The sequence below is a fragment of the Typopeltis vanoorti genome, chromosome 12, assembly GCF_054136105.1.
Source record: "Typopeltis vanoorti isolate ZY-2024b chromosome 12, IOZ_Tvanoo_1.0, whole genome shotgun sequence".
NCBI lineage: Eukaryota > Metazoa > Arthropoda > Arachnida > Uropygi > Thelyphonidae > Typopeltis > Typopeltis vanoorti.
In genome coordinates this window covers 16,927,241-16,942,302 of record NC_143560.1, presented here as the reverse complement: position 1 = coordinate 16,942,302, position 15,062 = coordinate 16,927,241, and the positions used below count along the sequence as shown (strand labels likewise).

Here is a 15,062-nt window from a genome sequence, read left to right as displayed (position 1 = left end):
TAAGGCCAGGCTGGCGCAGTAAATAAATTTGCCTGAGTGAATAAGGATAGCTTATAGTGATCAGGGAACAGGTATTTCTGGGGGCCCAAAAATTGAGAAATTTGAGATAAGCGATAAGATCACATACTCAAGTAAGATAGACGACTTAGAGATACATGAAGTTAAAGATAACAGATAGAAGCCAAAGTATATATTAGAAAGTAAATCACGCAAAGAATAATATAAAGGGATAAAGATAAAAGATATGACAATGACATGGACAAAGATATGGCAAGGGAAAAAACATAACAGTACGCAATCAATATACATGTTACACTGGCCTCAGTTGATTTGACTGTAATTGCAGCCATATCTATCCTGTGCTGATGACCCTCAGTAACTTTGATTTTCTTGATCAGTGGCTTTTCTAGGTGCTTTTTTTTTTGTAGGATATTGCATTGGAACTTTTTTATTACTATTACTTGATACGGTTATGCTGAGTGATGAGGTGATATCTTCTAATGTTTATACCTTCCTGTGTTATACTTTTGTATAGACTATACAGACTTTCAAAACCATATCCTGATAGGGTTGTTGATCCTTATTCCTGTTGCATCTAATATCTGTAATTATTTGTGTTCACAGAAGATTTTGTAATGCCCACCTAAAGTATGTGGTTGGCAAGTCCCAAATAATGGTAGCAAATATAGTCTTTATGTTTAGTGATTCTGATGCAGGTTATCCTGTTTGGTCATTGAAAGATAAATCAGAGGTGACTATGTTGCACATCATAAGACGAAGTCCTGCTTTGTTTCTTCATTGCAGCTTCAACTATATAATCTCTTATGCACTTACATTTATCAATATATTGTTCCCTGACTTTGCTTTGTCAGGAAACGATGAACTTTGGAAAAATATAGGATACACTCAATATCCTATATTCATTAACATGTAAATTATTTTAACTATTATCATCATCATCATCATCAAATTCCTGCCATGTACCCTCAAGGGGTGTACAGGATATGATAGTACTACATGAAAAAAATTACATCATTATTAATTTCCTATCTACAATTTTCCTCCAAATCAGTCTGTTACTCGTCAACACTCCAACATTATCAGATCTTATATTTCTATCGTCTAAAGCACTTTGTACCGTATCAATCCACCTATATCTTGGTCTTCCTCTGGGTCGTTTTGCTGCCAACCTGGCAGAGAACACTTGTTTTGCTAATCTTTCCTCGCCCATTCTGTTTAAGTGACCATACCACCTGAGATTAGCTCTGCTAACGCATTCCTGGATGCTGACAATGTCAAGTTCTTTCCTAATATCCTCGTTTTTAATATGATTCTGCCATTGATGCCATCTGTTCATGCCTATAATCTTTCTCAGGACTCTCATATCTGTGGTCTCTAGTCTTTGGTCAAGTGTTTTACTTCTGACCCAGCTCTCAGATCCATAAGTTAAAACTGGTTTGAACACTGTCTTGTATACAGCTAATTTAGTGTTCTGACTAATTTCTCTCTTATTCCATATGAATTTATTCAATTGACTTCCCACCATACCAGCTTTGCTGATTCTGTTGTCTATTTCTATATTTAATTTACCATCTTCAGTAAAAATCGTGCCTAAATAGCTGAAATGTTTTACTTGTTCCACAGGTTCTCCATTCACAACACAGTTGACATTTTTAATGATTCTGCCTATTTTCATTGTCTTTGTCTTTTTATTGCTGACCTTCATACCATATCTATTACAACAGCTATTCAATTTAGTCAGAGAATCTTGCAGACTTGTAGCGGATTTATTTAGAAGTATAACATCATCCGCATAAAGCAAAGAGCTGACATTAACATCTCCAATTTTGATATCATGTTTAATACGACTTTCCTTCATAATGTGATCCATATAGATAATGAATAACAGAGGGGATAATGTACATCCTTGTCTCACACCAGATTTAACATTAAACCATCTTCCTGTACTTCCTTCAATTCTAACTGCTGACTTACAACTCAAATAAAGACTAAGTATTGCTTGATATAATGCCCCATTAACACCATATAACTGTAGCGTATTGAATAGCTTCTCTCTTGGCACCTTGTCATATGCCTTTTCCAGATCGACAAAACTCAAATACAGATCTTTGTTATATTCCCATGCTTTCTCGACTATTTGTCGTAAAGTGAAGATCTGATCCTGACAGCCTCTATTTGGCCTGAATCCAGCTTGTTCTTCACCAAGCTTTTCTTCCACAATTCTTCTCAACCGTTTCTCAAGTATACTTGCATATATCTTACCAGGAACACTCAGTAGGAAAATACCTCTGTAATTCTCACATGCAGTTTTATTTCCCTTTTAATATGGGTACTATGGGTACTATGAGACTATGGGTACTATGAGAGCTCTACTCCAATCATCGGGAATTCGTCCTTCTGTCCAGGCTTTCTGAACTATGCAGTGCAGCCACTGTAAGACTCTTATACCACCATACTTCAGAATTCTGGTCGAATATCATCTACTCCTGCTGCCTTTCCACATTTCAAGCCTTTGATGGCTTTTTCTACTTCAAGTATGGATATGTATTCCTGACTGCATGCCTGGTCAGCGTTTTTTACCACTGTGCTGTCATCACTGCTTGTTTCATTTAGCAGTTTTTCAAAGTAATTACTCCATACTTCAAGGATATCTTTTTCTCCCGTTTTCATGTCACCTTTATCATCTCTAATTCCTTTTACAGCACTCTTTCCTCCATTCTTAAGCTTCTTCAACAATCTCCAGAATATTTTGCCACCTTCTTGATATTTATTTTCTATATTCTTGCCAAAGTTCTCCCATGACTTTTGTTTAGCTAGTTTTACACAGTGTTTAGCATTCTTGCATTTGTCTCTATATTCTCTAAGAGCACAAGCTGAATTATTTGACAGGAACTTTTGGTATGCTTTCTTCTTTTCCTTCACTGCCTCTTTAACTTCCTGTGTCCACCAGGGAGTTCTGATTTTTTTATCCTTACAGACAACCTCACCACATGCCTCTCTGGCAGAATCAATCAATGTTTTCTTCAGAGTTTGCTATTGAATCTCCAAGGTTTGATTCCTGTTCTCAAACTCTTCCATTTTTTCTTCAATAATCTTTGTGTATTTTAGTCTACAGCTCACATCTGAGAGCTGCTCAACTTTTATTCGCTTTAAAACTTTCTTACATGTTATTCTTTTCAATATGAAATTCAATTTTATCCTGCTCAAGACTAAATAGTGATCACTTCCAATTTCAAATCCTCTGTACACTCTGGTGTCCTGCACCAGGGAGAAAACATCACTATCAACAACAACATAGTCAATGAGACTTTTCTTATTCCTTGCCTCTTCTCTCCATGTGAATTTGTGCACATTTTTATGTTGGAACATGGTGTTAGTAATAACCAGTCCATGTCCTGAGCTGAAATCCAACAGATATTTACCATTATTATTAGCTTTGCTCTTTTCTTCAAATTTTCCCAAAATATTTTTGTATATCTGACAATCATTTCCTACTCTGCTATTTAGATCCCCAACAAGGACCAACTTTTCATTTTTCATTGTGTCAGTTGCTTTTTCTAAAGCCTCAAAAAATTCCTCCACTTCTACCTTAGTAGAACCTTCTGTGGGACCGTAGGCACAAATAAGTCTCATTGTCCAGTTCCCCATTCTCATATTTGCCCACATTACTCTACTTGAGACTGACTGCCAATTAAGAAGATTAGCCTCGTATTTTGTGTTGAATACTATGGCTACTCCTTCTTTTCCTTGATTGTCATTTCCTGAATATAACATTTTGTATTTATTGCTCAGAAAGATCTCACCAGTTTTGGTCTTTTTTGTTTCAGTCACCCCTATTATGTCGATCTGGTACTTATCTAATTCCTCAGCTAGCTCCATTTCTTTGCCATTCAGGCTTCTTACGTTAATAGTACCGATCTTTAGCTCTGGTGATGTTGAGTTGGGGTTTATTTTCAGATTTGTTCCAGTAGCTGACTTTTCGCTGTTCGCCCTGGTTCCCTGGCGAAAACAATGGGGGCCTTGTTTAACCGGGCGACGCCCCAGCCGGCATGAAATTTTGTCATGTTGTACCATCATTCTATATTTTGGTTTAACCAATAAGAATACAATTTGGTCGGCTAAATCCCAAATTGCCAGCCCATCCTCGTCCTTTCAGTATCCAAGTAGATACCCAACAGGGTGCACCATGAGAAGGTGATGATTGGACATTAGGTCAGAAGCCCTGGTCGGTTCTCCATTCCTTTAAAGGCTATGTGGAGGTCTCCTCTCAGTTATACAGCTCTGACCCTTAAGCACCCCTTTAACTATTCATCTGCATTATCGTTTTCATTTCAGCAATGCCAATGTGAGTTACAGTCAATACATATGATTCGTATAATTCAGCAGTCATCAAACTTATGGCGATATCTGCAGAGTATGGGACCCACTCTTCCTTTTTCTAATTAGCCTGAATTTTTTAGAGAACCTTAAGCATTGTTAGAAATAGCTATGTTTCAGATTCACTTGAAATCAGCTGATGTGTCCAGCAGACATGTCTGCAGACCTGCAAACTAATGATCCCCAACATTAGACTGTATTTCTCATTAGTTTTTACCTTTGCAGCAAAATTAGGTACTGTATTCCAGAATTCCAGATATGGTTGAAAGTGATGAATAATATTAGCTTTAGTGGTCTCTGTGGAGGAGGAGAAGATGAAAAATACTTTTTTTGCTATTGTAATGAATGCATTAAAATGACAGCGTGTCCTGCTGAATACCTGTGTAGTCAGATAAATGTAGTGGACTGATAAGACAGATATTCAATATTTGGAATCATCTTAAATATAGATACATTCAAAATTTTTGTTTCAAGATCAGTTTGCAGAGAAATGTAGGAAACAAAACATCATTTAGTATAATAACTACTATATCTCTTGTATGGATGAAATTTAATAAACCTTGTACATTTTGGATGTATACAAGAAGTTTTCAATTTGGATTTGATTTCAAGTGAATTATTTATTGTGGCAAAATGTTGAACTTTTGTTAATAATTCTCTACTGACTGGATGGAATTCAATGAAATTTGGTATTTAGATACTAAATTTCATTCAATTTGTCATTTTGATTACTAGTTTGATCATTTGACAGAATTAGGCAAACAAATTTCTAGAATATATTAAGTCGACAAGAAATGATCATATACAATCATGAGATGCTGTATTTTATAATCATTCATGTCTAGTGACATAATTCATTATCACAGCAGTTCTACTTGTTCAGACATAAAACCTTAACTGTATTCTCTACTGACAACCTATGTAACAAATGAAACAGTTCACATATTTAAATATATGCACAATTTTCAGTGAGGCTCGCATGTTAAAGATGACTGTAGACCACAGAATAAGCAAAACTGATATGATGGGGAGCCAGCTGAATAAATTTCGGTGGAAGAAGAAAGAAATTAGCAAATCACGAAACTTGCAGTATATGAGACAGTGTTCAAACCACTTTTACCCCATGGATAGCTTAAAAATAAAATAGCTGATCAAAGAGTAAAGACCATGAATAAGAAAGTTGTGAAAAATATTTGGAAAATGAACAGAGGAATGGAGCCCAAGGAAGGTTTCTTCCTTCTTTTCTTATAAAGGAACGAAAATTCAGCATATAGTCCTTCACAGGACAATATATAGCGTTAGCCATTCCAAACTTCAGAATTCAGATAGTGCCAGATTTCACACCTTGGACTGACATTTACCTTCAGCTTCACCTGACATAAGAATGTCATATCAGAACTTCCTCACTCTCTAAAAAAACCAAGCATTATTTTTCACTCAAGATGTTACTTTTCATCTACAGCTACTAACTCTGTGCAAATCTGAAATCAGCCCATCCTTAGAATGTTGTTTATATATTTGGGATGGTGCACCCAAAATTTCTCTGAAAATTGTGATGCTATCTAGAGGTGAGTGATTTGCAAATAGATTATCCCTCTTTCACACTCACTTCAACTTTTACCTCATAAATGCGCTGGTTCAGTTTTTGTGTCTTTTGTAGAAGTACATTGTGACTACTCCAATGAACTGGCAACTATCATTCCTCTGCTTTCTGTTAGGCTGTTAAACAAGAGCAGCAGCTGCCCTTTTCTGTCCAAATGCAAACATCAAATCTGCTTCTCGTCCTCATTTTTTCCATCTTCCCCTATCCTCTGGAACATTCTTCCTCATGAAGTATCTCCTAGCACCTGCAACCCTCCAACTCTTCAAGAAAAATACCAAAAGATACTAAGGCAAGTGATCAGAACTTCAGTTTGAACCTGAAAATATTTCAGGTGCAAACCTTGTTTGCTTACACTTGGATAAAGGATTAAACCAAATATGTAATTGGTAGCATAGCCAAGTGAAAAAATTTCCATCAACTATCTCTAATCCAGAGAATTTTAATAATAAGATTTTCTTTTAGTGATCACGGTGATCAGCATTCATTTTCGAAATTATGGATTTTACAACCATGTTATAACTAACTCTTTTTATTATCCCGACGTTTCGATCTTCATATCAAGATCATCATCTGGAGCATACACAAATATACAAGACAAGCTGAGTTACATTACAAATCATAAGCTAGAGAAACAATGATCTTATCACATGTTATTCTACTAGCATGACCTTTAGTGAAGAAAAAAAAATGTATAAATTACATCAAGCTAGATTTAATTTAAGATAACATGAATAAACATTTTTTTTTTCTTATAGATAGTTTTCTTTCAGTAACAATGATGTCCTATATTTAGTATTACAATTATTATTTTTGATTTAGGAACCTGGATTTACTACAGTCCTGTTTATAGTTGTTCTTAGAGAGGAAGGTTCCGTGGGTCGAATATATGCCTTCTATATGTATGGGATTTTTAGACCTTCATTATTGTTCAGATTGGGGTGGTTGATAATGATCTCACGGGCTTCCTTAAATTTGTATCCATACCATGTTTTGGTGTGATGTAGACTAGTAAATCCAGGATCCTAAATCAAAAATAACAATTGTAATACTAAAAATAGGACATCATTGTTACTGAAAGAAAACTATCTATAAGAAAAAAAAAATGTTTATTCATGTTATCTTAAATTAAATCTAGCTTGATGTAATTTATACATTTTTTTTTTCCCACTAGAGGTCATGCCAGTAGAATAACATGTGATAAGATCATTGTTTCTCTAGCTTACGGTTTGTAATGTAACTCAGCTTGTCTTGTATATTTGTGTATGCTCCAGATGATGATCTTGATATGAAGATCGAAAAGTCGGGATAATAAAAAGAGTTAGTTATAACACGGTTGTAAAATCCATAATTTCAAAAATGAATTAATAATAAGGTGTTGACACCTTTTGGCAACTGGTATATGGTGATATGACTTTTGCATCACTTCCACCTTAGTATCACTACCTCTGGGTCTAGCTCCCACTGACGAGACCTCAATAAAGGTCGAAACTGGTCTGGGTAGTGATCCTTTCCATGATGCATAGCATTATACATACCCATAAAGATGTGTGCTTTGCATTATGGGATACTAGCTCCCACTGACGAGACCTCATTAAAGGTCGAAACTGGTCTGGGTAGTGATCCTTTCCATAATGCATAGCATTATACATACCCATAAGGATGTGCGTGCTTTGCATTATGGGATACTAAGGCTTGATCAGAACTTATACCACCTTTACCATGAGTTTCCCCAGTCCTGAAAATATTTCAGGTGCAAACCTTGTTTGCTTACACTTGGATAAAGGATTAAACCAAATATGTAATTGGTAGCATAGCCAAGTGAAAAAACTTCCACCAAAAATACCAAAAGAGTTTTTTCCCCATTCCTTCCTCTACACTCCTCACACATGACACTGATGTGCTGCTGTAGGTTCTTTTGCTTACCTTGTATGGAAGTGATATATTAAAAAATAACATCCTCTGGTCACCACTGTGTTTTGTTGTATTCTACACATGCCATGCTTGCATAGAATTTTCTATACGTGGTCTCATTTCCATACAAATTTCATTGTTTCAGTTAATTTGTTTATTCCCTTGTATTAACATCCATGACAGTATTGTTTTCCAATGTTTAATGTTTACATGCTTTCAATATACAAAGTTTGAAAATTTAATTATAATCTATTTAGTGATTTTTTTATTTATTTATATTTTTTTTTCAGGTTTGCAGGAAAAGCTTTAAATGGAAAAACATATGAGCCTTTATTTCCATATTATGCTTTTGTAAGTATGGGAAATTTTTGTATAATTATACAAAATTATATTCAGTTACCATTACTATTTCTGCGGTTACAGTGTTCTTGAAAATTGCTTTATTGAGTACTCGAGAAATGCTGGATGAAAAGACATGGATTACAATACCACTTTATTAATTTATTATTAGGCCCAATATTTTATTTATTCTGTGAGTCAATATCATTAAATCTGCAAAACTACAAAGAGTTGAAAACATGGTAAAATATATTTCTTGTAGATAGGCTTATATGTTGGTAACACATGACTAGTAAATTATTTTACAACGTATGCTGGAATATTATTAAAAGAAACTTTAATGAATAATTCCTATATTTCGGCAATGTCACATTGCCATCTTCATGGGAACATAACTATGGCACGTGCATGCAGGCACTACAAAAAACAAATGACGCAGAAGAGAGAAAACTAATGTTGTTCCTAAAGTCCTAAAGGTGCCCCTCTAGCAGGTTATATTGGGTTGTCTTGGCTGTTGGGCTGAAGTTCTCACAATGCAGGTTTTCCAAATTTGGGGCAGTCTCATGCACCCAAATTTGTTGAGGTTTGGAAAGTTTTTTAGAGCTGAGGCTGATTACATGAATAATCTTTCATATTTAAATTTGCTTCAGTATTAACATGGCTTTCTTCCAACGTATTCTGTGGTGGGTATCCAGAGCATTTCTGCCAGACCAGAGTGGCTGTACTGGTGAAACTGGTACAGCCAAAATAAAAAATTAGCATCCCTTATCCGCTCCACCAAACACCAACCACCTCCCCTAGACCTAGACCAGATGCAGTCTTTGTGTTCTGAAATTCTTACATTTGCTGTCCTGCCTGTTTGGCCAAAGTAGGATAGTTTACAACTGCAAGGGACCTGGTATACACCTGGTAGGTCTAAGGGAGGTGGTTGGTCTTTGGTGGAGCGGATAAGGGATGCTAATTTTTTATTTTGGCTGTATCGGTTTCACCAGTACAGCCACTCTGGTCTGGCAGACCATGCTCTGGATACCTGTCACAGAATACTTTGGAAGAAAGCCACATTAATACACCGCAGCAAATTTAAATATGAAAGACTGTTCATGGAATCAGCCTCAGCTCTAAAAAACTTTCCAAAAAAACCTAAACAAATTTGGGTGCATGAGACTGGGGAAACCTGCATTGTGAGAACTTCAGCCCAACAGCCAAGACAACCCAATATAGCCCACTAGGGGGCACCTTTAGGAACAACATTAGTTTTCTCTCTTCTGCCTCATTTGCTTTTTGTAGTGCCTGCGTGCACGTGTCATAGTTATGTTCCCATGACAATGGCAATGTGACATTGCCGAAATATAGGAAGTATTCATTAAAGTTTCTTTTAATAATATTCCAGTATATATTGTAAATTCCTTAAATAATTTACTAGTCATGTGTTACCAACATATAAGCCTATCTACAAGAATTATGATCATCCACGGAGATTCAATCGCGCGCAAGGCCCGCGAATATGGCAAACTAAAGCTGAAGACTTAGAGACAAGTAAATCATTTGACCTTTTTAAAACGCTGCCGGGATAATGAGGTAATCCCGAATTGTGTGAAATTCAAGCACCATTTCTCTTCACATAAGGCTCTTCGCATTTATAACCGTGCTAGCTTCGCCCTACTACAAGAACAAATTACTGCTATGCGCGTTCTCCTTGCCGAAGAATAAACAAAACTCTTCAGGTGCTAGAGGAGGAGCTTTCCGGCACGCTGAACCATGACCTTTGGACTATTCTCTACGACATCTCGTGCGCTTCAGCAGCCAAAGATTTGAAAAGATATGCAGTCGGCACATCAAGAAATTTGAAAACTTGAAAAAGGGCTCCACTTCCGAACCTCTCAACACTGTAATCAACCTTACGTCTGCCACTTTGAAGCCTGAGGCCCTCGACACACTGGCACGTGGCCACAGTTTCGCCATAACTCCAAAGAAAATATCAACCGAAGAAATGATTCAGATAGAACGTGGTATCCGTAACCTTCCAAACCATATTGCCAACAATGTCAGACTGGATGTAGCTGGTGTTCTCACCAAAGCAAGACCACCAAACCAACCTATCCAAAGGAGAATATAAAGCTCTAATAGAAATAAAGAAAAACAAAGAAATAGTAATCACCGAAGCGGATAAAGGAAATGCCACTGTGGTTCTCAGTCAAACTGACTACACAGGTAAGCTTAATGCTTTATTGTTAGATCTGGCTACCTACCTCCCTATTGAGTATAATCCCACTGGCTCACAAATTAGAACACGCCAAAGGCTCCTTAAGAAGGTCACTTCTTGGCCTATGGAAGTTACCAACAAACTAAAACCGTTTACTTTAGCCCCCCCCGAATATATGGACTTCCGAAAATATATAAACAAAATGTGCCATTACGTCCCATAGTGGATGGCATTGATTCCACCACATACAAATTAGCCAAACATTTAGCCAAAGCACTCATACACTATACTGGCAACACACCATCACACATAAAAAAACTCAGCCCACTTCAAAGCCAGTATAGAAAACCTCTCACTCCAACATACTGACTTAATGGTCAATTTTGAAGTCTCTTCCCCATTCACAAATGTCCCATTCAAGGAAACCTTAGAGCTCATCCAAGCCAAATTTCCTCCCAGTATCTCAGTCCTATTTCAGTTCACAATGAACTCAGGCTATTTCGTTTGGCAAGGAAAATTCTACAAACAGATGGAATGGACAGCCATAGGTTTACCACTCTCCCCACCCCTTGCCAACTTCTTTATGGAGACTTTTGAAGAAGCCTTAAACTCAGCCCCACAAAAACCCACTATTTGGCTTTGCTATGTTAATGATGTGTTTGCTATTTGGCCACATGGCTCAGAGACACTCCACTCCTTCTTAACACACTTAAACAACCAACACCCCAGAATCCAGTTCACCTTAGAAAAAGAAGAAAACAACAGTCTCCCTTTCCTAGCCACTCTAATCATTCGCCAGCCTGATGGATCGTTGGTTTTCTCTGTTTATAGAAAACCCACCCATATAGGCAGATACATTCACCAGCAATCCCCCCCCCCCCACACAACAATATGGGGTTATAAAAACACTATATAACAGGGCAAAATTAATCTGTTCAGATGACAATGCCCTAACCACTGAACCAAACCACATTCTTAACACTTTTTTAGCCAATGGCTACAACTCCCAAAAAATCCAAAAGATATTAAAACCAGTTAACCACAACCTCTCTCCCCCCTTCATAACCAAGATTACACTAAATCCATCACCATTCCCTATATCTGAGGCACCTCTGAAAAGTTATCCAAAATCTTAAAAAAATATGACCTGACTTCCTGTTATAAACCATATAAAAAATTAGCATCCGTTATCTGCTCCACCAAAGATCAACCACCTCCCCTAGACCTACCTGGTGTATACCAGGTCCTTTGCAGTTGTAAACTATCCTACTTTGGCCAAACAGGCAGGACAGCAAATGTCAGAATTTCAGAACACAAAGACTACATCCAGTTTCACCAGTACAGCCACTCTGGTCTGGCAGACCATGCTCTGGATACCCACCACATTAATACACTGCAGCAAATTTAAATATGAAAGCCTGTTCATGGAATCAGCCTCAGCTCTAAAAAAAACTTTCCAAACCTCAACAAATTTGGGTGCATGAGACTGCTCCAAATTTGAGAAACCTGCATCGTGAGAACTTCAGCCCAATAACCAAGACAACCCAACATAGCCTGCTAGAGGGGCACCTTTAAGACTTTAGGAACAACATTAGTTTTCTCTCTTCTGCGTCATTTGCTTTTTGTAGTGCCTGCGTGCACATGTCATAGTTATGTTCCCATGAAGATGGCAATGTGACATTGCCGAAATATAGGAATTATTCATTAAAGTTTCTTTTAATAATATTCCAGTATACGTTGTAAATTCTTTAGATAATTTACCAGTCATGATAAAATATAAAGTAGGAATGCAATTTACAATGCATTAGATAAGCATATAATTGTATTAAGTCAGGACCAATGAAATAATGATTTTCAGTATTTTTTTGAAGATGTGTTCAAAACAATCCTAATTTATTTTGTGATTGGTACAAAGCATAGTCTTCAAGACAGTCTTATTTAAAAAAGAGAAACTTATGGTTCGTGTGGTCTTCTCTTTTGATATCCAGAGAGATCACATCTAGGGTAGTTGAGGTTGCAGGCATATGTCCGGAACTGACCAAGAAAAAGATTGTCCTTTAAAAAGAAGAGCAATATTGTGTTGAGTTCTTTATCTGGAGGAGAAAGACACAAATGTTGACCAATTTTGAATATGGGCTATTCATTCAGAGATGCTTTTAACATATAAGATGGAGGTACAGATTATCTCCAGATTGTGATTGCTTAGAAATGTAGCTGCGTGTGTAATTGAACCACAGGACAGGGACATTTATATAGCTGTCACTTTTTTATGTGTATGTATTGTACCCTTAGCAGATATTGACTTGACAGCTAAAGTCTTAGCTGTGGTTTTATCATGAAGTAATCCATATAGATATTAGTGCTATACAGATGGAACAATGTGAAGAAATCTTATTGCAACAGACTTAGAGATGTTTGGGAAGATGAGGTAATATCATTATTAATTGTTGCAGCTTCACTTGCAAACATGGATTTGTTAGTCTTGTACAGAAAAGCAGAAGCATTCTTAATATAAGATGAATAATTGTCAAAAGTGAGACAACATCTCGAAAAAGAATTCACTATAAGTCAGGTAACTAGTGAGTTCACAGCTGAATATCATGAAAGGTCAGGCTTGTGTACCTTCAGCAGGCTATAGATTCTTCTTGGTATAGCCTGGAATGCATGATGTTTTATCTGGCATTCTCAAGTATGCATATTGAGCATTTAAATTTAAACACATCCATTAATAGTCATCTGATAGATTCATGATATGCAAATAAGACAAAAATAGGAGATTCCTCATCTTTACCAAAATTTTTTTATTTTTAATTTTCAGTAAAAAAGCTACTGTTATGAATGTTTTCTCTGTTCTTTTATTTTGATCGGAATGAAAATGCATGAAAATTTATAAAGGTTTTGCAGTGGCTATGCTGCACAATTCAGATGGCTTGGTCAGAAGGTCAAATTTCAGATGACTAGAGTAGAGCTCTCATAGTTTTCATTTGTAAAAAAAGGTGAATAAAGCTAAATTTATGGAGGAATTTCTGTACTAAGTGCTCATGGTAAGATTTATTCACACATACTTAAAAAGGATGAGAAAAATTGTGGAAGAGAAACTGAAAGAGGAATAAACTGGGTTCAGGCCAGAAAGAGGTTTTCAGAATCAGATTTTCACTTTATGACAAATAGTGAGAAATCATGGGCCTATAATCTGTACGTAATTTTTTACATGTGGAAAAGACATATGACAAGGAGCCCAGCAAAAAGCTTTTCAAAATGCTCCAATTTACTTATATACTTACTTACTGTCCTCTTCCGGACAGTAAGTAAGAGTCTTCTGTGTTTCCACAACAACCTCCAGGAGTCTCGGTTTCTTGCTTGGCTGGTGAGCTGCCTATAGGTTTGAAATCCAGAGTTAACCTTTATTGATGTTATCCATTTAGTTTTTGGTCTTCCTTTTTTCTTTTTTCTTCTAATCTTGGATACAGAACGAGGTTGGGTAGCTTCTTTGGTGGCATTCTCTCGACATGTCCATACCATTGGAGTTGTCTTCTTTTGATATTTTCTATTAATGAGTCTGTATAGTTTAGGTTTTGTCTTACATTTTCATTTGCTTTCTTTTCTGTCCATTTTGCTTTATTTATTTTTCTGAGACATTTCATCTCGAAAGCCTCCAGTTTTCGTATCTCTGGCTTCTTGAGTGCAAGCTTCTGAAGCATATAGCACAGTGGGTATTATAATTGCATTATATAATTTTATTTTTTAGAGGTTTGGAGATTTTATTATTTTTCCAGATCTTACCTAGCTTATTAAATCGACTTTTGTAAGTCAATTTAATAAGTATGGGTAGCTTCATGGGTAGCTTCTTTGGTGGCATTCTCTCGACATGTCCATACCATTGGAGTTGTCTTCTTTTGATATTTTCTATTAATGAGTCTGTATAGTTTAGGTTTTGTCTTACATTTTCATTTGCTTTCTTTTCTGTCCATTTTGCTTTATTTATTTTTCTGAGACATTTCATCTCGAAAGCCTCCAGTTTTCGTATCTCTGGCTTCTTGAGTGCAAGCTTCTGAAGCATATAGCACAGTGGGTATTATAATTGCATTATATAATTTTATTTTTTAGAGGTTTGGAGATTTTATTATTTTTCCAGATCTTACCTAGCTTATTAAATCGACTTTTGTAAGTCAATTTAATAAGTATTTTATAATATTTTGTAAGTATTTTGTAAGTTGATTTAATAAGGATGTTGTGATGATAATGATTTTTAATAGTCTATGTTTAATAGTGGTCACAGTATCTAAGTGTTCTGTTATTACTGTTCCTAAATAGTTGAATTGTTTTACCTGTTCAATTGTTGATCCGTTCAAGGAGAAGTTTACTTTTTCTTCATTTTTTTCAAATTACCAAGATTTTTGTTTTGTCTGTATTTATGGTCATGCTGTATTCTTTAGCTGTATTGTTTAGTTTGGTTATTAGGTTCGCCATTTTTTCTTTTGTGTTTACTTATCATTACAATGTCATCTGCATATTTTATGTTATTAAGGTTATAATAACATTTAGGTTGACCCCTTTTTCTTCTTCCAAAGCTTGGTTAACCATATCCTCTAGGTAGATGTTAAAAAG

At 36.1% G+C, this 15,062-nt stretch overlaps 1 protein-coding gene across 3 annotated transcripts in view; it reads left to right on the top strand.

Annotated features, from left to right (window-relative positions):
* The window catches only part of IleRS (Isoleucyl-tRNA synthetase), a 410,216-nt gene that overhangs the window by 96,319 nt on the left and 298,835 nt on the right, over positions 1–15,062 (top strand). For all 3 annotated transcript variants that reach the window (XM_090401998.1, XM_090401999.1, XM_090402000.1), the window contains exon 9: positions 8,203–8,263. In XM_090401998.1, the coding sequence (XP_090258124.1) occupies positions 8,203–8,263 (61 nt within the window). The remainder of the gene's footprint in view (positions 1–8,202; positions 8,264–15,062) is intronic.